Raw genomic sequence first — 24,686 nt, 5'->3', positions numbered from 1 at the left:
ATACATGATATAGGTAATGCTAATATCTAACATATTACAAAAACTCAACAAAAATTGTAACAAACACAGAAAAACAAATGGATAAAATAGAATTGAACACTGCCTAATGCAAGTCGGGCTTTAATTTTGGCCCCGTGTCAGGCTGCTAGCAGTTCTTCTATGGAACACAGACTGGCTGGCCAAGGAGAAAACACATGTCTGACATGGTGTCCAGTGAACGTCGACAATCGATTGTCACAACACTGAGATGAAACTAATCAGCCTTGACTTAAATTTTTAAATATAAATATCTACGCCTTCAAAATCGCAGAAGAATAGGTGCCCCAACTTAATGTGAAGTTTTTATTTTGTTTTGCATGAAAAAAACTTATTGCAAAGTTGATATCACATTATCGTTTAAAAGCATGGTATCATTGTACCCAAGGAGACATGGCTTCTTGTGAATTGCTCGAACTGGGCTGAAATAGTGTGGGGTGGGTGGAGACAGCCATTTGAGCCCGTCCGAGTGCTTGTTTCTGCTGGACTGAGCCCATCGTGATGATTTCTCAACGGCGATGAAGGCGAACGAGGAGCGATCATTCTCCCGTCGTCGTTGCTTGGTTCGCCCGTGCGCGGCTGGTGAATCCCGAGCCACCTGTTACAGCCGGCGCCTCACACGGCAGCCAGCCAGCTCCGGCCGGCCTACGGTACGACGCCTCCCCGGCCGGCCGGTCACGGGTCGCCACGTACACCTCTATCGCGCCCCAACCACCTGTGCACGCGCACGAGCTTCTCCGCCTTCTTGTAAACAAAACTTACTCCGTATCAGTCAGGAACTCGACGATGGTCTATTTCCAGCCAGGGCCAGGGTTGGATAGGAGGATAACCGGATAGGCGGATAGCCATGCACGCATGCATGCGGGGCGCCATTCATCGGTCTGGGAAGCCAGTGAACTAGGGCGGGAGGCCTATTGATTGGCCGGCCAAGAAAGCGATCGACCCACAAGCCGATGGATCGATGGATCGAGTCGATGGTCACGGGGTTCCCGTGCCCGATCCGCTCCCACTTCCCGCCTTCCCGGAGGGCGAGCAAACGTCCACGTATAAAAGCCCCGTCAACCCTCCCCTCCCCGATCGCAACCGATAGCCCACGCGCGGGCGCGCTCCACCGATCCCATCCCATCCCATCCCACCCGCCGCTCGCCCCACCGCCTCTCGTGCGCCGCGACCGGCCACCGCCACGGCACCGCCGCCGCCCCTCCGATCCCATCCCTATCAGATGCTGCTGTCCGTCTCCCGCTCCGCCGACAAGTTCGCCCCCCTCGCCGGCCTCCGCTCGCTGCTCGCCCCCGACCCCGTCACCGCGGGCGTCGTGACGCGGACGATGATCCCCGCGTCGCCGCCGACGCGCGGCGAGGCCGATCCGGAGGAGGGCGTCGACGAGGAGGACGAGGGCTGCTGGGTCTCGTACGGCCGGCGGGAGCCCGGACGGCGCCGCCTGCCGCCGCCGATCCCGTCGCTGGCGGGCCGTAGCGGTCTGCGCCGGGCACGCACCGAGGACAGGAGGCTCGTCATCAGCAAGGTGCGCGTCATGCGGCCGGACTACTACGTCCGCGCGCGCCGCGTGCGCGGCGGCCGCCTCCTCATGCGCCTCGTCGAGCGCGAGGACGACTGCCCCAGCCATCCGCTCCCGGCACCCGGCTGCGCCCGCGAAGGCGACGCTGATCGGGCCGACGAAGCTACGGCGGTGCAGAGAGACGTAGTCGATGACGAGCAGGCGGCTGCGGCACCGGCGACGATGCCCGCAGCTGGATGCTTCGAGGACGTGGTTAAGTACCAGTACGCCATCGGTAGCAGCCCGCTGCACCAGATGCCCTTGCTGAGGATGGTTCATTGAGATCGATCGCCAAAGGTGGAACTTTTTTTAGCTGCTTGCCTTTGATGGTGCATTGGGATCGCCTAGGTGATTTTTTTTTTGTAGCCATGTGTACTAATAGTGGTCAATATGCCTCCAAATTCCAGCATAGTTGTTTTTACAGAATTGTTGATAAAAAAATCAGCCCATGAATGAAGTATGAAATTGCTCCGATCTTTTTCTTGACACTACATGTTAGCATGTTTTCTCAAGAATATAACCCAATTGCCAACCTTACAAAGCAATGATGGAATTCATGGTGTGATGAAGATCAGGTGAACACGGGATCAAACGGTGAAATACCACTTAATCTATTGAGCATTAGGATCGTGCATCAAGATAGAAGAGAAGTGGTGGCAGGGGACGTGCCAACAATGTTTGTTGTAGCTCCTCTTAGGCGACACTCGGGGTGACTCAGACGGTCAACTCCTAGCACAATAAGCCACACCACATTGCATTGCATCCTCTCACCACCGGCCTCGGCGGGATTCACTTCCCAAGGAGGTACGTCGGGGGTGTTGTTCATGCTGCTGGTTTGGGGGTATGGCGGCTCGAAGGCGGGGAGATGTGGTGTCACATAGTTGTGGTGGCGTGGAGGTGCGACGAAGCGTGTGGTCATCGATGGATCACGGTGCGGGCGACGGTTGTCTCTCTCTTCTCTTTCTCCCCCCCCCCTCTCTCTCTCTTCTCCTTGTCTCCCTCTCTCTCCCAACACACCTGTGTGAGTTTCCACCTTCATATTTGGTTACGGCAGAGCCATGGGCTTCAACAATGGCACAGAAGATCTAGGAGGTCCAACGGTTGTGTTGTGCCTACGAAGGGTAGCTTGGTGTGGCCACATTGTGGATCTGGTGTGGGTGTTGTATTCAGTTAAGGGGATGGTGTCCGAAAGTGCTATTGGGTTGGGATGGTGTGCGGCTTCTCAAGGCGTTGTTAAGTGCAACGAGGAGGTTGTCGGGTGGATGCATGCTCACCCATGACAACCATAGCGGTAATGTGCTGTGCCGCCCTAGATCTACCAGCTTCCTTCATTACTGCCATGGTGAGCTATGGTGGATCGCCTGATGTACTTGCATGGGTGGTGCACTATGTGTGTGCCGGTCTAGTTTGACGACCGTCAAGTTCAATTCGAACTTGTATTAGGGAGTAGATCTGGTTTGCTTTACTCCCTCCCCTTTGATGCGAGAGGTGTCGTTGAGAGAGGATTTGTGGCATGGGCAGCGGAGGCACCAACCCTATTTTCTTTTGGATTTCGATTTTATATTTCGTATCTTTTGAACCGAAAGTCCAATTTAAGTTTTGTTTTCATATTCATGTTTCTTGTGACGAGGGATTTCAAATAAGACCCATCTTGATTATGTTTCGACTAGTTTTTAAAACTTTGTTCAGTTTCAGTTGCTGAAACTTGGTGCATAGAATGACAAAAATCACAAGTTTCACTTAAAACTTGGTGTGCCCTCATGCGAAATGCAACGGCTTTACGAATCGCGAGGCAATCATGCGTCCGGGCACGTATGAGCAGGTGTGTGCCCCCGTAGCTATGTGCCTGCGAATTTTCAGGGTGTCGCTGCAATGGCAACTAGACGACGGAGGCTCAAAGCAAAGCATTGCTTCTCTTAGATGAAGGTTGGTGATGTAGACCTTCGTTTTTCGGCATGAGTTGGTTAGCTCACCACATGTTGGTGTTATGTTCATGGTGGATTGTAGTTCAATATGGGGCAGAGTGGTTGCCAGCTCGAGAGGGTTGAGTTTGGCATGCATTGTGATGGCAATGTACTAGATATGTTACGATCATTTGGGCGGGTCTGCTCGTACTTTCTAAACCTGGGTTTGCGAGTAGATCCATTCTTGGTTGTCATTGTTCTCCTTGGACATCATTCCTGCATTGTGTATTGTTTTTTTTTTAGATGCATTGTGTATTGTTGGTTAGAAGAAAAGCCTCCCTTCAACTTTAGGCCGAGGGTTATTGCTCCACTATTTTTGACGATGCTGGTGGCGTTGGTCTTTGTATTTAACTACCTTGTATTGTTTGTACTCCGTAATCAAATGAAAAACAGTGTTGGCGTCTTTCGGTTTTATAAAAGAAGATAAGAATGGTGTGTGCTCATGGATTTACCTACCAGTTTGACATGAAAAGTGGTGTTGTGGTGGACGCAGAGTATCTGCTCCCGAGCTTAAGTGCTCCGTGATAAATAGTAAAATCAAAGGAAATAGTAAAGATGAATAAATAAATTGATTAGTTTGTGGTAAATTTTGACAAATGTTTAATATGCTTGCAAAAAAAATATCAAGAAATGGCATTCATGAAAAAAAATCGATGTTCCAAAAATGCTTTTCTTGAAGGGAAACGATTAGTTTCACCCGGCTGATTTTAGCGTGCGTCCGCCGCCCGCTGTTATATTTTTGGGTTTTATTTTATTTCTTTCTTGGTTTTCTTCGTATTATTTGGTTCTTTTTCTTTTTTTCTTTGCTGGTTTTAATCGGTTTTGTTTTTTTTTGACACATGTCTATTTTTTCTCAGTACACAATGTACATTTTTAGCACAAAAATGAAACTTTTTAAAAATACTTTGGATATTTTTTAAATACATAATATACATTCTTTAAATGCATGTTTTCTTTTGAATACACCGTCGTATTTTGCGAAATGCACAAAGCCACTTGTCTTCTATAACGAAACCAGGGAGCTTGCGAAGACTTGAATTCGGGACCTCGCACTCGAGCACGCATACATGATAGACAACGTGACATGTATAAGAAAACACATTAGCATTCATATATGAAAACATTTTTTAAAAAGAATTGAAACTTTTCTTGAAATAAAATGTGAACAAATTTGAATTTCCAAATACGTTTTTTAACAAAAACAATCTACAAAATTCCAAAAAATATTTTAAAGAATGTGACACCATTTCTAGAATTCAAAACATTTTTTAAAGGTGTGAAAAACTTTTGTAATTCCAATTTTTATTGAAAAATGTGAACAATTTTTGAAATTGTGAACAGTCCTTAAAAATGCAAACAGAATTTTAATTGTCCAAGCATTTATTGAAAAACACTATTTTTTAAAGTTATGATAAAAATAGAAAATAAGATTGTCTTTTTACTTCTGAAATTTTTTTAAAATGTGGGAACATTTTGTAAAATTCTTTATTTTTCCTGAATTTATGAACCAAGTTTGAAAAGGACAAACATTATTTGGAATTTTGTACAAATTTTTAGAAACATGAACTTTTTGGAAATTCCTGAATATTTTCCAAAAACACGATTTGTTTTAAAACACTGGACATACTTTTGAAATCCCCAAAAAAATTGTATTTATGATTTTTTTTTTGCAAACACGAACATTTTTTGAAATTTTATTAAAAACATGAACATTTCGAAAACTGGCTACCTCGTTGTGGTATAGTGGGCCGGCCCAAATTCTCGTTCGTGGGAGTAGCACGTTATCCGACCGAGATTGAGTACTCTCAGTGTGCCAAACAGTTCTAGGATTCGAAATAGACCGAGATTGACAAGTTCAAAGTACCAATTTTTGGGATTCAAAGTTCAGGATTTATTTTATCTTTCATCTACAAGTTTAAGGTTTATTTTGAACCTTTTCCTTTTGCTTTCTGTTTGAGAGCCTCGGTCGGTTGTTATCGCAAAATAGCATCATCCCGCAGACTACGGTTTTTCTGGTTTGACGCTGGGGCGCCCATGGATCGGTGAGTGAAATGTGGAGGCGTCTAAGTATCTGTTTGCACTGTTCCCGGGCGTGAGAGAGAACGGCCACCTAGTACTTCGGTCGTTGAGACTTGATTGTTGAGACATGAGGCGGACCGTGATGGGAACCACCTAGCGATCTAGCATCACAATGTGCGACCACACATTTTTTTATGCGGGAAATTTTTGTTTTTGTCAATTTTCTTTATGCCATTCTAGATTTTTGACATTTCACTTTTGCCACTCTTAGCTTTTGACAATTATCACAATTGTCATTCCGTGGCAAAACCAAAATGTTTTTATTTCATTTTTGCCAATCTTAGCTTTTGAAATGTATTACAATTGCCACTCTGAAAATGTTGCTTTTGCCACGGGAATGACAGTTGTGATAATTGTCAAAAACTAAGAGTGGCAAAAGTGAAATGTCAAAATCTAGAGTGGCAAAAGGAAAATTGGCAAAATATATAATGAAAAAAACTAAAATTTCCCTATTATTGAATTAGTTACTCATGCCGCATAAAAAACATTTTTATGCATTGTTTACTAGAGTATTGAGTTAGTTACGGGCCATATTCAGCGTTTTCTTCTTCAGGGTGACGATTTGCTACTTAGCTCGTCGATGTTTGTGTCTTCTGGTCTTCGGCACTTTTCGACCGCTACTTCTACAAATTCGTACATTTTAACAAGTTAATCCATTGAGTCGGAGTCTCAAAGCAGAAACAAGTTTTGCTCATGACACGCCGTCGGTGGATGCGTGAGGAACTCCAAGAATATGGATGTACTTCTCATTTCCGGTAAGGGTCATTTTGTAAGGATTTGCCTTTGACCTTTTTGGAAAAAGAAAAAAAATATTCGTATCTTGTTAATCATAGAATTGTACCAAAGAAAATAACTGAAAAGCTAAGAAATTTACTTGATGCCCCATCATACAGAATGTTTGAAGCCTATAAAAAATGCAAGTGCAACCATAGAGGAAAAAACTAATATTTGTAAACATTTCTTACCGTAGGATTGTGCCATAGATTTTTTTTAGAGTTCCTATCAATTTTGGAAGAACCATGTTGATGAGTTTTATTTACGTCCTGCAATTAACATTGTACATATTTATCTTGTCTCCCCCTTCCCCCCCAATCAGGTAGCACCTTCTATTTTGATGTACACTGGGTTTAATTTGAAAACAACATGTGTAGTGAAAGCAACGACATGACAGTCCTCTTCTGTTCCCGAGCTCAAGTGAGCTCGCGATGAATAGGAAAATCCTAAAAATCACAAACTTTGACAAATGTTTTGCGTGCTCGACAAATTTCAGCACAAAATTGACATTCGTGGAAGTTATGGAAAACAAAATTAGCACTCCAAAATGCTTTCAAGAAAGGGCAACGCTACGCGTCGGCCGGCGGATCTTTTTAAAAGATCCTCCGCCTCGCGAGCTGTAGGATCAGACAGATTTATTGACCGAGTGTCATCCTCTATTATTGCAACACAGGTCGTGTTGCGGAATTTTTTTTGCAATACGGGTCATTTTACGGAGTACTACATAGCTTAAGTTGCATTTTTTTCTTGCAATAGAGATCTGTTGCAAAATAATTATTTTTGCAACAAAAGCTCTGTTACAGTATTTCTGACAACAAAGGCCTTGTTTCAAAAAAGAATTTGCAACGGATTCGAATTGAGCGACTGAGCGTCACCCTTTTATCATTGCAACATAGGTCATGTTGTGGGAATTTTCTGCAACACGACTCATGTTGCGGAAATTTTTGCAAGATTTTTTTTTGCAACAGAGACCTTGTTGCAATTTAATTTTTTTGCAACAGAGTTCTTGTTTCTTTTTTTTTGCAACAGAGGTCTTGTTGCAATTTATTTTTTTAGCAACAATGGTCTCGCTTTAAATTTAATTTTTCTGAACAGAAGTCTTGTTGCAGTTTTTACTACAATAGACCTTGCCGCGAAAACTCATCGTAATGGACATTGAGCAGGCCACGTTGACCGAAAAAAGAAAAAAGACCGCTCCCTCGGGACACGTGTCGTACAGACGAGTCGGCGAATGCTCGCGTGCGATTCGCCGGTAGAAGCCAAGCGTTTTCCTAAAAAAAATGAACCATAGAAGCACTTTGCAACCTATCGATTTTGCTGAAACCACACTCCTAAAGACGCACAGGATACACCGTTGGAAAAGACAGCTATGGTGTGTTGTACATGGCAGCAGTGCGCGAAGTAGTGTGTGCGGCAGTAAAAATCAAACACATATGGATAAGCATAAGCTAATATCCCACGAGGACCACACATTTGCAAGGGATGAACGTGGAGACACTGTGTATGGCAGGAGAAACGGATCAGGGATCCAACGGCACAGCGGGCGGCGGACGCACGCTAAAATCAGCCGGGTGAAACTAGTCGTTTCCCATATAACAAAGAGAATAATGCAAAGAAAAGCAGTGAAAACATAAAGCATGATGAAGGGGATTGACAAGTTGATTCAAAGTTTTAGGGTTTGATTTATCTTTCTTCTACAGATTCAACGTTTGTTTTCGACTTTGTCCGAAAAGCAAAATGAAACCGAAACAGAGGTGTGGGTCGCGCGGGTCGCGCCGCTCGGCGTGTCGCAGCTCGCAACACGTGTCCCTGGAAGCGGCAGGATCAGCACCGGCATTCGTGCCTTTCCCAACCAAATCAACAGTGCGCGCAGCCCTGCGAGCCTTGCTTTTTAAGTTTTTTTTTCAGAACCTTGCTTAGTTTACGTGGCACGAGGCCAGCCGGCCAGTGCAGCGAACAGGATTTACACGCACTCCCTCTGTAAACTAATATAAAAGCATTTAGATTACTAAAGTAGTGATCTAAATGCTTTTATATTAATTTACGGAGGGAGTACTAGTATACTGCAAACACGAACAGGTGCAGTAGGGCACAGGCACAGGCACAGGCGTCTCTGAATCTATCTACCGGACGCTCGAAACTCAGACAAACTCCGCCGGCGCTCCGGACCGCTCCTCTCCCCTCCCGTAGGGTTTCTGGCGATCGCGCACCTGCACCGCCACTCTCGGTTTTGTTCGTAGCGCTAGCGGCTGACTTTTGCATCGGCAAAGAGCCTTTTCCTCATGATGAAGATCATCATCATCATGCAAAGTGGCGTGCGCGTCGAAAGGTACAGCGAAAGGAGCCCGGCCCTTGTCAAAGGTCGTACTACAAAAAAGCTCCTCGATCCATGATAATGATAATTGTGTAAAGTAGTAGAAACATGAGATGGACTTGTCACGCTGCTCGTGGCATTCGTGCCTACGGATAGATAGATATCCGGTGGCACTCAACATTAGGCGTTGGGAACCGTCTTGAGCGCCAGCGGTACACGTAAACTTCTTTTTGCTGTCACGGGGTTCAGCAGCAAATCAGTCTCGTGCAGCAGCTGGCACGGGGATATGATATCCATCCCTGACCGGCGCTTCAGCAGCATCTGCGCCGTCCATTTGATGGGCCCCGCACCTAGAAAGGCAGCGAGGACGTAGCGGCCGTCCCGCCGCCACGTGGGGACCAGCACGCGCCTCGAGTGGACTGTGGACTCTGGCTGTGGCCTGTGGGGACTCCGGTCATGTGGTTGAAACGACCGTTGCTGTTAAAAAGCCCCAATGATAATCAGCAAAAACAAACGGGTAGGCCCTCATGCTTCCGACAATTCACAAGGCAGCTCCTTTCGGTATTTCGATCAGGTTTTCCCAATTCACCACCCCAACAATCTTTAGTCCCATCTTGTCTGCTAACGTAAACAAGGAAAGAACCCTCTCCATTTCTTTTTAGTCCGTATATATAAAGAAATTGAAAGTCAAATTTTGAGTAAGTATATAAGAAAAAATATCAAGATTCACATGCGTCATTAAATTAATTTTTATAGCATATAACTTTAGTATTGTAGGTGTTGACATATACCAAATTTTATATGCAGACTCAAAAAAAAAAACCGAATGGAGTGCCATCTTGTAGTACTAAATACTCTAGAAAAATACCGTCCTACCACCCTATCAATGGAAATTCTTCCATTTTGCTTTCGAACATTCAAATGTTAATATCTGAAACAGGAACATTCAAATGTTACATGAAATCATGAACCGCTTTGTTCATTTCTACATGGAACTCGTTTTTTAAATCCGTTAAGATATTATGCATCCATGATAAAGTGTAATATTATGACATATGACTTATCTTCTTATGGGCAGTTACCAGTTACACTCACACAACAAATAATACACAAGGGTGTTCGAGTAGCTAGTATTCCCTTAATTTGAATTTACTGTGTTTATAAATGTATTGTACTTTTTTTAAAATACTCCAGAAGTTTCAACTTTTCATAGCCTTTTGTTTCGATTTTGCCCCTCCTTCCCGCTTTCCCCGATCCACTAATCGATGCACACGTGCACGACGCCATGCAGAGCGGCCCATGCAGAGAACGTAGCTACTCGGCCAATCCGTTGCACGCACACGTTTAGAATGTGCTTCGACTCTCAATTTATGCAAGCAAAATAGCCAAGAAACACCTAGAGAAGGCCCCTAATATGTCGGTTAGTCCTTACAGTGTTTTTTCAGAGGTGGTCTGATTTTTTTTTGCGGGAAAGAGATGGTCTGATTTTATTTAGCCAGTAGATTAGTATCAACATGCAAAAGTGACTATCTCAAAAAAAAAAATAGAAGCATAAAAGTGACAAAACTGCAACCGAGGGCCAATGAGTGGCAACGACTCTGCTAAGCGGGACTCAACCAAAATACAGGGTTTCTTCAGTGGCCATTTCGCAAAACTGCCAAAACCTTCTCTGTCGTCCTCTTTTCTGCGCAAACTTCCAGGCCACCATCACCACCACCACCACCACCGCACCGCCCAAGCAGCCCCTCCACCGTCACGCTCCCCACCCACCCCCGCCACCTCCCCGCTCCTCGCCGGCCACCCAGCAAACAAACCCTAGCCCCAGGCCCCCCTCCTCCGGCCACCTCCCCGCATTTCCGGCAGATCCGCCGTCGGCCGCCCAGATCCGCCCATGCGCCTCCCGCTCCTCCTCCTCGCCCTGCTCGCCGCGGCGGCGTCGGCGCCGGCCGCCGCGGCGACGCTCTCGACGAGGATGGTGCACCGGCTCTCCGACGAGGCGCGTGTGGCGGCGGGGCCCCACGGGGCGGCGCGGTGGCCGCCGCACGGGAGCGGGGGCTACTACCGCGCGCTGGTGCGGAGTGACCTCCAGCGGCAGAAGCGCAAGCACCAGCTCCTCTCCGTCTCGGAAGCCGGCGGCATCTTCTCCCCCGGCAACGATTTCGGCTGGTGCGTCGCGCTCACTCACCCTCGCCTCGGCGGCCCGGCCGTCTGGTCTTGCTGCATTCCTCAGCACCTTTTACTGCTGAACTGTACTGTTAATGCAGAAGCTTATTTTCCAATGCTCTACCAGACCCAGTTAGCTTTACATCATATTTATAATAGAGAAACACAGAATTAGAAAAAGAGAAGTTGCTTTGCTTTGTTGGGTGTGTGTGTGTGTTACATTGTGAAGTGAATCTATGATGGACCGAAGCTTAGCTTTACTGATTACTAATGGCGTTACCCCTGTCTGTGCAGGTTGTATTACACATGGGTGGATGTCGGGACGCCGAACACTTCCTTTATGGTCGCATTGGATACTGGAAGTGATCTGTTCTGGGTACCCTGTGATTGTATCGAGTGTGCTCCATTGGCTGGCTACCGTGAAACTTTGGTACGCACCCTTTTTTGAACAGTAACATTGTGTTAGGGTCTGCAGATGCTGGATTTGGAAATGCTCGTGTCAATTTGACCAGATGCATGCTGTAGAGGCTTGCACATGCTATTGCAAAAAGAAAAGAAATGATGCTTGCGCATAGTTAACTCATTTCTCCCAAAGTAAAACATTAAAGCATGTGATAATAGTATCCTTGTAGATTGAAGAAACTAATACACGGCGTGTACGTTTCGACTGTTTCCTGGTACTTAATTAACGTTCCATTCAATTTAGGGGAGACGATTCACATAGATGTCCAAGTTAGTTTTGCACCTTTGATACCACTGCCACTTTTAATTGAAAAAGTCACAATAACTTGAGCTGCACAATTTCCAGTTTAAGCCCAACTGGCACTTGGAGACATATTTAGTGATCTCTGGTGAAAATTTTCTGTTGAATTTTATCGATCCTAAAGTTGCTTATATTACTTGATAGAAATACACAAACAAGAGGACTTGTACAAATTGGGAAGCAGTTTTAGTGCTTATTTGCAATGATTGATTGGCAGGTGCTCCGTCATATATGGAGCATCTATTATGCAGGATAGAGATCTCGGGATTTACAAACCAGCTGAATCAACAACGAGTCGGCATTTGCCCTGCAGCCATGAGCTTTGCTCATCAGGTTCAGGCTGTTCAAGCCCAAAGCAGCCTTGCCCATACAGCACTGACTATCTTCAAGAAAACACAACCAGCTCAGGTTTACTAATTGAGGATGTTCTACACTTGAACTCCAGAGAGAGCCATGCACCAGTGAAGGCTTCAGTCATTATAGGGTAAGTTTTGTACCAGCTGTCATTGCTCTCTCTATGAGTTTATGCTTGTATTCCATTATTTGGCAAATAACAGTCACAATTGGTATGTTTTTCCCGCGTGTGGGCATTCTTCATTTCTGCTTGTTTTCTGCTGTGGGTAGTTGCATACTGTGTCCACCTGGACCTGCATCATATATTCATATTCATCCAGTTGCCTACAGATGGCATTTTAAGCTGTTACCATTCTTTGTGTTGCATATTTTTTGTGTTATGTTGATCCTTCTATGCACTCTTGAAACATAATTGTTGGCATGACGGATGATGCTTGTGTACTGAAGAATTCTAGTCGCATGACTGCTGTAGTTTTCCAGTTTTACTAAGTTAGTGTATCCTTTTTTTATAGTTGTGGTAGGAAGCAAAGTGGTAGCTATTTGGATGGTATTGCACCAGATGGACTTCTTGGCCTTGGGATGGCAGATATCTCAGTTCCTAGCTTCCTTGCAAGAGCTGGATTAGTTCGAAATTCCTTTTCGATGTGTTTCAAGGAATATTCTGGGAGAATTTTCTTTGGTGATCAAGGAGTGTCTACCCAACAGTCGACGCCATTTGTTCCTTTATATGGCAAATTGTGAGTTCCTTGGAATGGTCTTTAGTTGCTCTAGTGATCCTCAAGTTATTTCTAGCTCCACTGACATCCGTGTTTATTTTCCTCCCAGTCAAACTTATGCTGTTAATGTCGACAAATCTTGTGTTGGCCACAAATGTTTTGAGGGTACTAACTTCGAGGCCATAGTTGATAGTGGAACATCATTCACAGCTCTTCCCCTGAATGTTTACAAGGCTGTCACTGTCGAGGTGGATACATACCCCTTTACAGATCTCTCACTCGTAGATAAATTTTGTTACTGATCCATTATAAATTTGCAGTTTGACAAACAAGTTAATGCCTCAAGAATAACCCAGGAAGATGATTCTTTTGAATACTGCTACAGTGCCAGGTAACTTCCGAATTCTGACTGCACTTTAGGTCACCACTCACCAGGAGCTAGTTTGATTTTTGACATTTTCATTTGTACTGGTTTGTGATTTCAGTCCTCTGGAGATGCCTGACGTGCCAACTGTAACTCTTAATTTATCTGCAAACAAGAGCTTTCAGGTCGTTAATCCTACAATTGTACGCAAGAACGGAGAGGTATGTCTTTTTTGTCTCAGGAAAAAAAATGCAAGTTATGTTGTGTTCATTGCCGAGCATTGTTTATAAGGCGGTAAGGCGACCTAAGGCGAGCACCAACAGCCTTACGCCTAAGCGCCAAAAGCGGGCATGATGTCAAGGTGCTGACAGGGTGCCTTGCTGCCTAAGCGTCCAAAGGCGGGACTCCTTATAAAAAAATGTTCCCGAGAACAAGTTATTATGCGCAAATCGACTCCATTTGTATTTTTCTCTTCTTTCTTAAAGAGCTAGCTCCAGTTATCTCCCTTACATAACCGATATAGTATACTGCATTCAAATGCTCCTTCCTGTGTGTTCTCCCACAGTTTATTGATTAAACAAATATAGTTGGTGCGTAAAATGGCTCAACTGCGAAAACAAGATACTGTACTAGAATGATTTCTATAGTTTGGCGCTTGCTAGGCTCATCTATTAAAAGTTGTTATAGTGTAATGTGGAGTTTGCATGTGTGGTGCGAACTTGAACCTGTCATCAATTGTTTCTATGCTCATTGCACAATGTTATTAGATTTTAGTAAAAACAAAGTCAAGGTAAACTATGAGAGTACCATTAGTGATGCCATTTATCTTTTGACAGCTGAGCCCTTCTGTAATGTGCTCACAGCGCATAAACTTACTGCCTGATTTGTTGTAACATATACATATGATACAAAACCCACATGTTTGTACACAAAAGGCAGATGTGTCATTTTGAGAGAAAAAAATATATTTGTCATTATGAAATAGAACTGTAGCTGTTTTGCAGCTCGGTGATACCATCTCATTTGCTAATGTTCAGGGATCGATTGCTGGCTTTTGCTTAGCTGTTCAGAAGTCACCAGAGCCTATTGGAATCATTGGACGTGAGTGCTTTAATCCTGGGTTAACATGTAGTCTCAAATTTTATTTTAATTTTGAAAATTAGCTTACCTGGTATCCGTGGATGCAGAGAACTTCCTGACTGGATACCACATTGTTTTTGACAAAGAGAACATGAAGCTGGGCTGGTACCGGTCTGAGTGTAAGTCAGAAACTAGTCCAAAAAGAAACGAATTTACCTCCCAATCAATCCATGAAATGTTAACGCTCTCTCCCTTGTACGCAGGCCATGATCTTGACAACAGCACGACGGTGCCCTTGGGCCCGTCGCAGCACCACAGCCCGGGGGATCCGCTGCCGTCGAGCGAGCAGCAGACCTCTCCCACCGTGACGCCTCCTGCCGTCGCAGGCAAGGCGCCGACCTCCTCGAGCGGGCCGTCGAACTTACATAAGCTACTCGCCAACTGTTGCTGGCTGCTGTTTCTGACCATCTCCACCGTGTTCTTCATCTCATGAATCAGCAACTGAATAAACCTAACTGGTGATAGCCCCTGTATATCGCATAAGTCCCGTTTGTCACCTGTTTCGGAAGCGCTTCCCGAGTTTAAGCGTAGGGGTAGAACTCCACTCCGCCAGCGAATGGGTCACTCGCCAATCGCTCGTCACCAATCTTAGAAGAACATTTCACTTTACAGATGGGTTTGCTGCTAAACATCATCACGACATCTGCCCATAGTTTCCTGTGCTACAAGGAAACGGTGCAAAAACCATGAAGCCGGAAGGAGGATAAGAAGAGGAGGAAGAGCTTGTCCGTGCAGTCATCCGTCCATCGATGGCAGTGATGTTTCACACGCGTGTGCGAATCCCTTTTTCCCAAGCCGCAGATTTGCAGGCGATTTCTTGCGCCGTGCACTTCTGCACTCTGCACTCTGCACTCTGCACTGCACCGCTCTCCCAAAGCCGGAAGGCTCGGCCTACTGCAACACACAACCGCCCGCACCGAGCCACTGCGTGCACGACCGTCGTCGTCAGTCACATGAGGCTGGCTCTGAGAGGAGAGGCCTCGCACCACCACGGGCCACGGCTCCGTCACTTCTCCCCGACCTCCTCTCTTCGTGCTCTCTTGTCAGCCTCCACACACACACGCATACACACCAGCCCCCCGTCTCTCCTGTCCCCTCGCCGAGGCGCCATTGCCTTCTCCAGGTCGCCTTTGAGCAGTTCCCCGGCCGGCCTCTTACAAAGCCAGCCAGACAATGCCGTGCCATTATGCATGCACGACACAACACTAGCTGCCTAGGCCCTCCACTCAGGCAGGCTTCTTGCTTCACTCACTCACTCACTCGTCACTCATTCACCCACTTCCAGTGAGCCTCCCGCTGCGTTCGTTCTCCATGGGAAGCGGCACAAAGCAGCTGGTGGCGAGCCTGCTGGGAGCGGTGGGTGGAGGCCAGAGGGGCGCCAAGAAGGAGGGCACGCAGCCGCAGACAGTGGAGCTCAGGGTCCGGATGGACTGCGAGCGCCAGGTCAAGAAGGCACTCGCCGGCATGCGAGGTTAGTTCAGTTCGTTCCGTCGGTCACTCATTGAGGTCGGTCACATTGTCTTGTTTCCTCTGCTCGTCGCCATCGTGCCTAGGAGGCTAGGGCAGTGCCTTTCCATGTTCGTCGCCGTCTAGAGCGTAGTAGACAACAGCATGTAGCTCCTGATCAATAATGCCCGTCGTGTCATGTCTGCCTAAGCTTTTCCTTAGCCCGTACACCTGTCGCTACAACACTGAAGCATCTGCTCAGAAAAGATGATGAACCCCCCATTTTCGCGCTCATGTCCGACTAGTTTACTTAGCGAATAAATAGTCTCGTTTTCCCTTTCTGTGATTTGGCTTAGCGTCCATTTTAACTTTTGTCAGCACTGATTTTTACTAGTAGGAGCTACCGAGCTAGTGGTTCTTTTTTTGACGAGAGGTTTTTTTTGGAGTTGCAGGTGTGGAACGCGTAGAGGTGAACAGGAAGCAGCAGAGGGTGACTGTCACTGGCACCGTGGACCCCCACAAGGTCCTGCGGAGGGCCCAGTCCACAGCCAAGAAAGCTGAGCTGTGGCCCCGGAATCATCATCATCCTAGCTTTTTTTTTGAGACAATCATCATCCTAGCTACGACGACCACAGCGCCGCCGTCACGGCCCACTACGGCGCCGTTGGAGCGGCCCAGGCCCGTGACAGGTGGGCCCCGTCACCCTACCGCAGGAACGCGGACTCAGCCGGCGCCGAGCAGATCGCCAGCCTCTTCAGCGACGAGAACCTTTTTTTTGCGGTTTTTTTTTTGTGCTTTAGCTAGATAGCCGTAGGAGTAGAAGCTCACTCGGTTCGCTCTTGCCAATTTACCTTGCCAAGCCTCACAAAACTTGCCGTTTTCGGCAGCTCCCGGGCCTGCCAAACGTTGTTGGCGTGCCAAAATTTTTGGCTACCAACCAACGAAGCATGGCCTTGGTAAGAAAGATCTCCGGTTGGTCTCGTGTCATGTCGTCACTGCATCTCTTGCTAGATTTTGTATGCTGCTTTGCTGGTTTGCTTTATAATGCGCGACACGAGTTCCGTGCACGTAGGAATTCCAACCAGAGGCAGCCAGGATCTAGACCACCATCAAATATCAGTCACCTGTGGCGCTAGATACTTGGACGACGGACGGAGACTTCGACGTAGGCGAGATGCCAGGCGCCATAGTTTATGCTATCTGGCTCACTGTCTGTCTCCGTGCACTCCTCGCCGTTCTTTTAGTTTTACGTCGCGACGCGGTAATGGAGCATGAGCTAGCTAGCGATTAGCAAACTTGCCGCCCACGCCCAGACCCCAGAGGTCAACATACGTCCCCCCGGCCCCCACTCCCCTGCCTCTTTTCCGTTTAAAACGAGCTCTGGGTGGTAAAGCAGGCGAGGGAGCAATGGAGGTCGGGTCAGTGCGCGGTGACAACATCCTTGGAGGAACAGTATCGGTGCAGATGCTGCGGTGCAGCGAACGAAGGCACCCCTCGCTTTTCTGCCGGTGCAATGCAAGGCGTCCTTTTGAGCTCGAATGCTCGATCGTCTCCGGGCTTCTAGACTGTTGTGGTCGCTGGGTGCGTGCATGTATGGCTCTGTGCTGTGCTGCTGGGTGGGTGCGTGCGTGGGTTGACGACGGGTTGGCTGATTAACAACGACGGTGTGCTGCGTGCAGTGGCGTCAATGGCGTCCTCATTGCGCACGCGGCCACTAATATCCAGCTTTTCTGTATCATATGGACTGATTAGCTTAGTTTAGTCGACCAGTGAGGCAGCCCGGCGTCACTTTTCCCGGGCAAGAGATCTATGAGAGAGGTTTTTTTAACTTGATGATCTATCAGAGGGTTGGGTTGTCGTGGGCCGGAAATTCTTCTCGGATTTTTTATCTTTTCGGCCTGAGGACTCCTCTCAGTGCGGCGTCCCTTTTGGTTTCGACACGGAGCGTAGCACCACAGTGATACTGTTGGGGCCTCAAATCGGACCGTCCACTCGTGGCAGTACGATGAAAGTTGGCCGGGGCGCGCGGTGTCGCCGTGTGTGCAGTGCCGGCTACACGGACAGCACAGTCCCTGGCAAGTCGCTGGAGCTACTCGTAGCCCGGGTCTCTTGTCCCGGAGCGCGGGTGACAGGGACGGAGCGCGACGGCGACCGAGCCACCCCTTTCCGGGTCCGTGATCGTGGCGGGAGACCTTTTTCTAGCTGCAGCCACGTACGGAACGACCGGAGAGCGACGGCTCTCATCTGCTTTTGCCCGCCCGCCACCTTGATCGGCCGACCCCGACACCGGAGCCGAGCTGCGCGGTTGCGTTTGCGTTCGCGCTCGGCACGTAAGCTAGGCGGGTCGTCGTTGATCGTGCCAGTGCAGCTGTGCTCGTGTCGTGACATGAGGTCGTCGGTTGTGCCCAGGCAATTCGGTTATTGGTGGCGTGTAACGGAGCCATCTGTCGTTGGTAGATGGTAGGTCTGGTCAGGCATGAGTGACCAGCCATACACCACGGGCATATCAGTGGCGAGCCCATTTTGACGACCATCACTAGTAACTTTTCGGAGCAGAGCTGTCGTGGCAGCAAAGCATTTTCTTTGTTGCCGTTGCATCTTTTTGCACATTATGTCAGATCACGTTATAATGAAACTATGAATACATGCATATGCATTGCATTGCAGGCCAAAGAGAGACCTGTAGGCAGCCCAGAGCTGAGAAGCAGTGGTCAAGTCAACTTCAGCGCACAACCCTAAACGGACGTCCGTTTTGCCCGGATTCTGCCCGTTTGTGTAGGGCAATAAGATCGTCTCCGAGTCTTCCCTGAGATGCAGTGGCCGTGCGCCCAACGTGCAGACGCATCCTTTGACCCCATCCTGTCCGCCATGGTCAAAATGCCCATATATTCATATTTCAATGTTTCAAACTAGTTTGCACGTCCAAATATTATTTGTCTCAAATAAAAATAGTTTTACAACCCAGTTGAAATCGTCTTTAATAAAATAGTTTTACAATCAAATCGAAATTATCTTGAATGAACATAATGAACCAATACATCTATTGGTTGCCAATCACTAGTAGAAAACATGGCTATGGTCCAGGCCGGCTCAGCCCATTAGTCCCGGTTCAGTCTAGAACCGGGACTAATGTGAGCATTGGTCCCGGTTCGTGCGGCTAAGGCATTAGTCCCGGTTCACTCGGACCCTTTAGTCCCGGTTTAAGACATGAACCGGGACTAAAGGGTGCGATGACCTTTAGTCCCGGTTCGTGCCTCAAACCGGGACTAAAGATTAGACCTTTAGTCCCGGTTTGGGGCACGAACTGGGACTAATGGGGTTGAGACCTTTAGTCCCGGTTCGTGCCACGAACCGGTACTAAAGGTCCCATTTTCAAACTCTACCCCCCCCTCCGTGGATCGCCTTTTCAGTTTTAAAAAAAATAAAAGAAAATAATGGAAATGTCAAAAAAAAAGAAAATAAGTTTCTCATGTGATATGTGGTCTAGTTGTTGGCAAAATTTGCAAATGTGAATTTTGACTTTATTTGCAAAATCTCTCTGAAATTTGTAAAAATGGGCATAACTTTTGCATACTAACTCGGATGAAAAAGTTTTTTATATGAAAAATCATCTACTCAAAAAGTTACATCCAAATTTAATCGGGGGAACCCCGTTAAACATTTTCAAAATCCTCAAAAACCTAATAGAAAAAAAGTTACGGGACTTTTAAGATCTAGAGTGGAAAAAATTGAAAAATATTCAAACAGTGGGCAAACTGTGGTCAAATAATGGTCAAACTAATTATTCTAGAATATTAGTGTTACTAAATAATTATTTTAGTTATTTCAATTTTGGTCAAATCTGGTCAAACTGTGGTCAAACTGTGGTCAAACAATGGCCAAACTAATTATTCAAGAAATATTAGTGTTACTAAATAATTATTGTTTTTTAAAACAATAGTTTCAAACTCAAACAGTGAAATGTGTCACTTCATGCTCAAGCAAAATTCCTAAAGGTTAATAGGATTGACATCTTACTATTGTCAGGAAAACAACAAGTGCAGACTTGGAGCGAGGGAGAATAGAACCCGGAAGTCAAGCGTGCTTAGGCTGGGGGAGTGGGAGGATGGGTGACCGTTCGGGAAGTTAGATGATTTGGAATGATGAGGGGTGATTAGAGGATAAATTGAGAAGTGATGAGGGGTGGTGATTACAGACTAGAGGTTAAAATAATTCAGAAGTTTGAAAATAAAAAAAAAAATCAAAAAAAAATTTCAATTTTTTTTTTCAAAAAAAAAATCATAAAATTTCCTTTAGTCCCGATTGGTAACACCAACCGGGACTAAAGGTGGAGCTCCACGTGGCCGCGCCCTTTAGTCCCGGTTCTGGATTGAACCGGGACTAAAGGGTCAGGGCATTAGTACCGACACTTTAGTCCCGGTTCAGGAACCGGGACTAAAGGCCCTTACGAACCGGGACTATAGGCCCTTTTTCTACCAGTGAATATGATTCCACATGTGCTCAACCAAGTCATTTTAAAGATCCAAATGAGTGTGAATCACACATTTCACGATAAAATTGAGCAAATTGTTCAAACGTGGCAGGTTCTTGGTGCAGGGGCTCAACATTTTCATCTTGAAAATCAAACCCTTGGTCGAAGATGTTGCTATCACGCTCATCCTTGACGATCATGTTGTGCATGATCACACAAGCAGTCCTCACCTCCCAAAGCTTTGCTTCATCACATGTTAGTGCAGGGTTTTGAACGATATCCCATCGGATTTGAAGCACACCTCAAGCACGTTCCACATCCTTTCTAGCACTCTCTTGCATTTGGGCAAATCTCTGTCTCTTGTAATCTTGGGGGTTCGAGATTGTCTTCACAAAATTTGACCATTGAGGATAAATACCATCAGCTAGGTAGTATCCCTTGTTGTACTTGTGGCTATTGATCTCAAAGTTGACAGGTGGGAAGTGGCCTTCTGCAAGCCTTGCGAAGACTGGAGAACACTGCAGCACGTTGATATCATTGTGAGAACCTGCCATGCCGAAGAAAGAATGCCATATCCAAAGATCTTGCGAAGCCACTGTGGGAAATATGCCCTAGAGGCAATAATAAAGTGGTTATTATTATATTTTCATGTTCATGATAATTGTCTATTGTTCATGCTATAATTGTATTAACCGGAATCCGTAATACATGTGTGAATACATAGCACATAGATCGTAATATATTCCTAGTAAGCCTCTAGTTGACTAGCTCGTTGATCAATAGATGGTCATGGTTTCCTGACCATGGACATTGGATGTCATTGATAACGGGATGACATCATTAGGAGAATGATGTGATGGACAAGACCCAATCCTAAGCGTAGCACAAGATCGTGTAGTTCGTTTGCTAAAGCTTTTCTAATGTCAAGTATCATTTCCTTAGATCATGAGATTGTGCAACTCCCGGATACCATAGGAATGCTTTGGGTATACCAAACGTCACAGCGTAACTGGTGGCTATAAAGGTGCACTACATCTATCTCCAAAAGTACCTGTTGGGTTGGCATGAATCAAGACTGAGATTTATCACTCCGTATGACAAAGAGGTATCTCTGGGCCCACTCAGTAATGCATCATCATAACGAGCTCAGTGTGACTAAGGAGTTAGCCATGGTGAAAGGATCGAGATGGACCTAGAGGGGGGGGGGGTGAATAGGTACAAATACAAATTTTAATTGTTACTTGGCAATTTTAGGCAATAGTGCGGAATATGAAAGTGAGCCTAACAATTGCAAGTGTGATGCTAAGAGCTAAACAAGATAATCAAGTAATACAAGTAGATGAGTAAGCTAGCACAATATGATATAGGTAAGTGCAGACGAGACAAGTAACCACAAGTAGAGAGTTAAGGTTAGGGATAACCGCAACTCCGAGAGACGAGGATGTAAGCCGATGTTCACTTCCTTGGAGGGAAGCTACGTCACCGTTTAGAGAGGTGGGTGTTACCACGAAGGCACACCAACGCCACGAAGGCCCACCCTATTCTCTCTTTGAGACAACACCATGAAGGCGTTTCTCAACCACTAGTGGTAGACCTTGGGGTGGTCTCCGAACCCTCACAAACTTTTCCGGGGGTAATCACAAGGGTCGATTCCTCTCCGAAAGACTCCTACCGCCTTGGAGTCTCCAACCTCCAAGAGTAACAAGAACGATGGGGAAAAGCTCAAGACTTGCTCAAGTCACAAATTCCTTTGGTGCAAAGAAAAGGGAAGGAGTGGATCTATCACTTGATCGGATAACTTCTCTCAAATGCTCTCAAATCCCTTGGGGATCTAAGATTTGGTGTGGAGGAGTGAGAGAGAGAGTGTAATGTGTTCTAGGGTTTGTTCAAAGTGAGTGGTCAAACCTATCCCGTGGGGGAAGAAGGCTATATATAGTGGTAGTGAAAAGCTAGCCGTTTGGCCACACTTAAGGCACAGGAGCTGCCGGACGTCCGGTGGGTACCGGACGATCGGTGACACAGATCGGACCGGACGTCCGGCCGGGCAGCCGGTCGTCCACTCGCTGGAGTATAAATCTGACCGCGAAAACAGCACAAGTAGCGGACGTCCGGAGAGTAGCGGTCGACCGCTGACCGGACGTCCGAAGAAACCGGAAATCCATTAATATGAGTTCTGTTTAGATGTACCGGACGTTCGAAGAAACCGTACATCCGCTAATAAGGGTTCTGTTGAGAAGTACTGGTCATCCGGTGGGCGCCGGATGTCCGGTCAGTTGTGAAGGCTGGGCCAACTGATTCAAGAACACAAAGAGACCGTGCACACATGGTGAAAGCTAAGAGATGATAGAAAAAGTGTTTTGTGGATTTTGAGCAAGTCTTTCACATAACCCAACGATCCCCTCTTAATAGTGCGGGATCCCTATACTCAAGAACAAATCGAAAGAAAGGGCCAAAGCCATTTGTTTTGTATTCTCCGCTCTTGAGTAATATGTACCTCTTTGTTTGTAGTCATGATCCACACACATAGCACTTGAAACATAATCCTGAGATATACTTGATAAACATGATTAGTCCCAAAAATGCATGTTGTCATCAACATCAAACTAAGATTAAGGGCATGATTGCACTTTCAGACATGATCATGCGTTATGAAACGAGTAAAGAGAGTTGCCAGAGATTGAACGAGGTATAGAGATACCGACGATCGAATCTCGGGCAAATACATACCGATGGACAAAGGGAATTGTATACGGGATTGATTGAATCCCCGACATCATGGTTCATCCGACGAGATCATCGTGGAACATGTGGGAGCCAACATGGGTATCCAGATACCGCTGTTGGTTATTGGCCGAAGAGATGTCTCGGTCGTGTCTGCATAGTTCCCGAACCCGTAGGGTCTACACACTTAAGGTTCGGTGACACTAGAGTTGTTATGGGAAATAGTATCTGGTTACCGAAGGTTGTTTGAAGTCCCGGATGAGATCCCGGACGTCACGAGGAGTTTCAGAATGGTCCGGAGGTGAAGATTTATATATGGGAAGTCCAGTTTCAGTCACCGGAATGTTTCGGGGGTTATCAGTATTGTACCGGGACCACCAGAAGGTGTTTGGGGGTCCACCGGGTGGGGCCACCTGCCCCGGTGGGCCTAGTGGGCTGCACAAGGGAGGGAACCAGCCCCTGGTGGGCTGGTGCGCCCCCAAGGGGCCCAAGGTGCCTAGGGTTAGAAACACGGACAACACAGTCCCCTGAGCTGGAGCTACATGTAGCCCGGGTCTCTTGTCCCGGAGCGTGACGGCGACCGAGCCACCCCTTTCTGGGTTTGTGATCATGGCGGGAGACCTTTTTCTAGCTGCCGCCATGTACGGAACGACCGGAACTGGCTGGGCGTCCACGGGGGAGAGCGACGACGACGGCTCTCATCTGCTTTTGCCCGCCCGCCACCTTGATCGGCCGACCCCGACACCAGAGCCTCGCTGCGCGGCTGCGGTTGCTGTTGCGCTTGGCACGTAAGCTAGCACGGGTCATCATTGATCGTGCCAGTGCAGCTGTGCTCGTGTCGCGACATGGGGCCGTCGGTTGTGCCCGGGTAATTCGGTTATTGGTGGCGGATAACGGAGCCATCTGTCATTGGTAGGTCAGGTTTGTACATGCATCATATACTATGGGCATAGCAGTGGCGAGCCCGTTTTGACGACCATCGCTGGTAACTTTTCAGAGCAGAGCCGTCGTGGCAGCAAAGCAAATCATTTTCTTTGTTGCCATTGCATCGTTTTGCAACATTATATATCATATTATGTTATAATGAAACTATGAATACATGCATATGCGTTGCATTGCAGGCCAAAGAGAGCCTTGTAGGCCGCCCGAGCTGAGAAGGAGTGGTCGGTCTTTCCAAAGAAAGCCACGAATAATCTTGATCATGTCCTTGATGGACCATGCTGGGATATCCAGTACGAACATGGCATGCACCGACATAACTGTGAGGGTGTTTTTTTCAGTAGGATCAAACGTCATCCTCGATATAGAAGGCAAGCTATCCAACCTGATAATCTACGGACCATCTTGCCCACTAGCGTCTGCAACTGTGCTACCGAAGGCTTACAAAGACCTAGGGGCAACCCAAGGTACCGGCTAGGGGACTACAGAATAGGGCATTGCAGTTGCTGCCACACCATCCTGATCTAATCACTGGAGCACCTAATGGGGCGGGCCGAGCACTTTGCAAAGTAGGTGCAAAGTCCAGAGGCTACCCCAAAATCCTCGATGATCACCGCGCGTGCCTTGCGGCGGAGTATATCCAACTTGACAAAGCTGACCACGTCATCGACATATATGGAGGTGCGGTTGCGTGATCCCAAAGGAGCAAGCTCTGATAGAAACCAACCTCTTCGGCCTTTCAGAAGAGATAGTGAAGCCCATCCATGGCACCGACGAAAAGCAGGGGGAGAGGGCCCCCTACTGCAAACCTCGCTGGTTGAAGATCAGCTCACCAGGTAAACTGTTTAGAAGCACCCTTTTGCAGGCCAAGGCAAGGAGCTTTG

At 46.8% G+C, this 24,686-nt stretch overlaps 3 protein-coding genes across 5 annotated transcripts; all 3 read left to right on the top strand.

The window, feature by feature from the left end:
- The first annotated feature begins 1,126 nt into the window (after nt 1-1,126).
- Nucleotides 1,127-2,098, top strand: LOC125512529 (uncharacterized). The gene has a single exon (XM_048677626.2). The coding sequence runs from the start codon at nt 1,259-1,261 to the stop codon at nt 1,874-1,876; it is 618 nt and encodes a 205-aa protein (XP_048533583.1). The 5' UTR covers nt 1,127-1,258; the 3' UTR covers nt 1,877-2,098.
- Nucleotides 2,099-10,440: 8,342 nt separating this feature from the next.
- Nucleotides 10,441-14,727, top strand: LOC125514581 (Eukaryotic aspartyl protease family protein). Of its 3 annotated transcripts, none has more exons than XM_087528577.1 (10): nt 10,441-10,891; nt 11,183-11,318; nt 11,903-12,135; nt 12,518-12,742; nt 12,831-12,969; nt 13,042-13,112; nt 13,207-13,306; nt 14,090-14,186; nt 14,273-14,344; nt 14,429-14,727. In XM_087528577.1, the coding sequence occupies exons 1-10, from the start codon at nt 10,617-10,619 to the stop codon at nt 14,656-14,658; spliced, it is 1,578 nt and encodes a 525-aa protein (XP_087384703.1). In that variant the 5' UTR covers nt 10,441-10,616; the 3' UTR covers nt 14,659-14,727. The 3 variants fall into 3 exon arrangements, with proteins under 3 accessions (XP_087384703.1, XP_048535873.1, XP_048535874.1); XM_048679916.2 differs by having other exon boundaries at nt 10,442-10,891; nt 14,123-14,186; XM_048679917.2 differs by having other exon boundaries at nt 10,626-10,891; nt 11,869-12,135; nt 14,123-14,186.
- Nucleotides 14,728-14,877: 150 nt separating this feature from the next.
- Nucleotides 14,878-16,807, top strand: LOC125514582 (uncharacterized). Its single transcript, XM_087528578.1, has 4 exons — nt 14,878-15,696; nt 16,124-16,194; nt 16,350-16,379; nt 16,493-16,807. The coding sequence occupies exons 1-4, from the start codon at nt 15,537-15,539 to the stop codon at nt 16,805-16,807; spliced, it is 576 nt and encodes a 191-aa protein (XP_087384704.1). The 5' UTR covers nt 14,878-15,536.
- The last annotated feature ends 7,879 nt before the right edge of the window (nt 16,808-24,686 follow it).

This window comes from Triticum urartu, chromosome 6A (genome assembly GCF_056163025.1).
Source record: "Triticum urartu cultivar PI428250 chromosome 6A, HENAU_Tu73, whole genome shotgun sequence".
NCBI classification, from domain to species: Eukaryota; Viridiplantae; Streptophyta; class Magnoliopsida; order Poales; family Poaceae; genus Triticum; species Triticum urartu.
The sequence above is the reverse complement of the archived record's forward strand: the minus strand, read 5'-3'. Positions and strand labels throughout refer to the sequence as shown.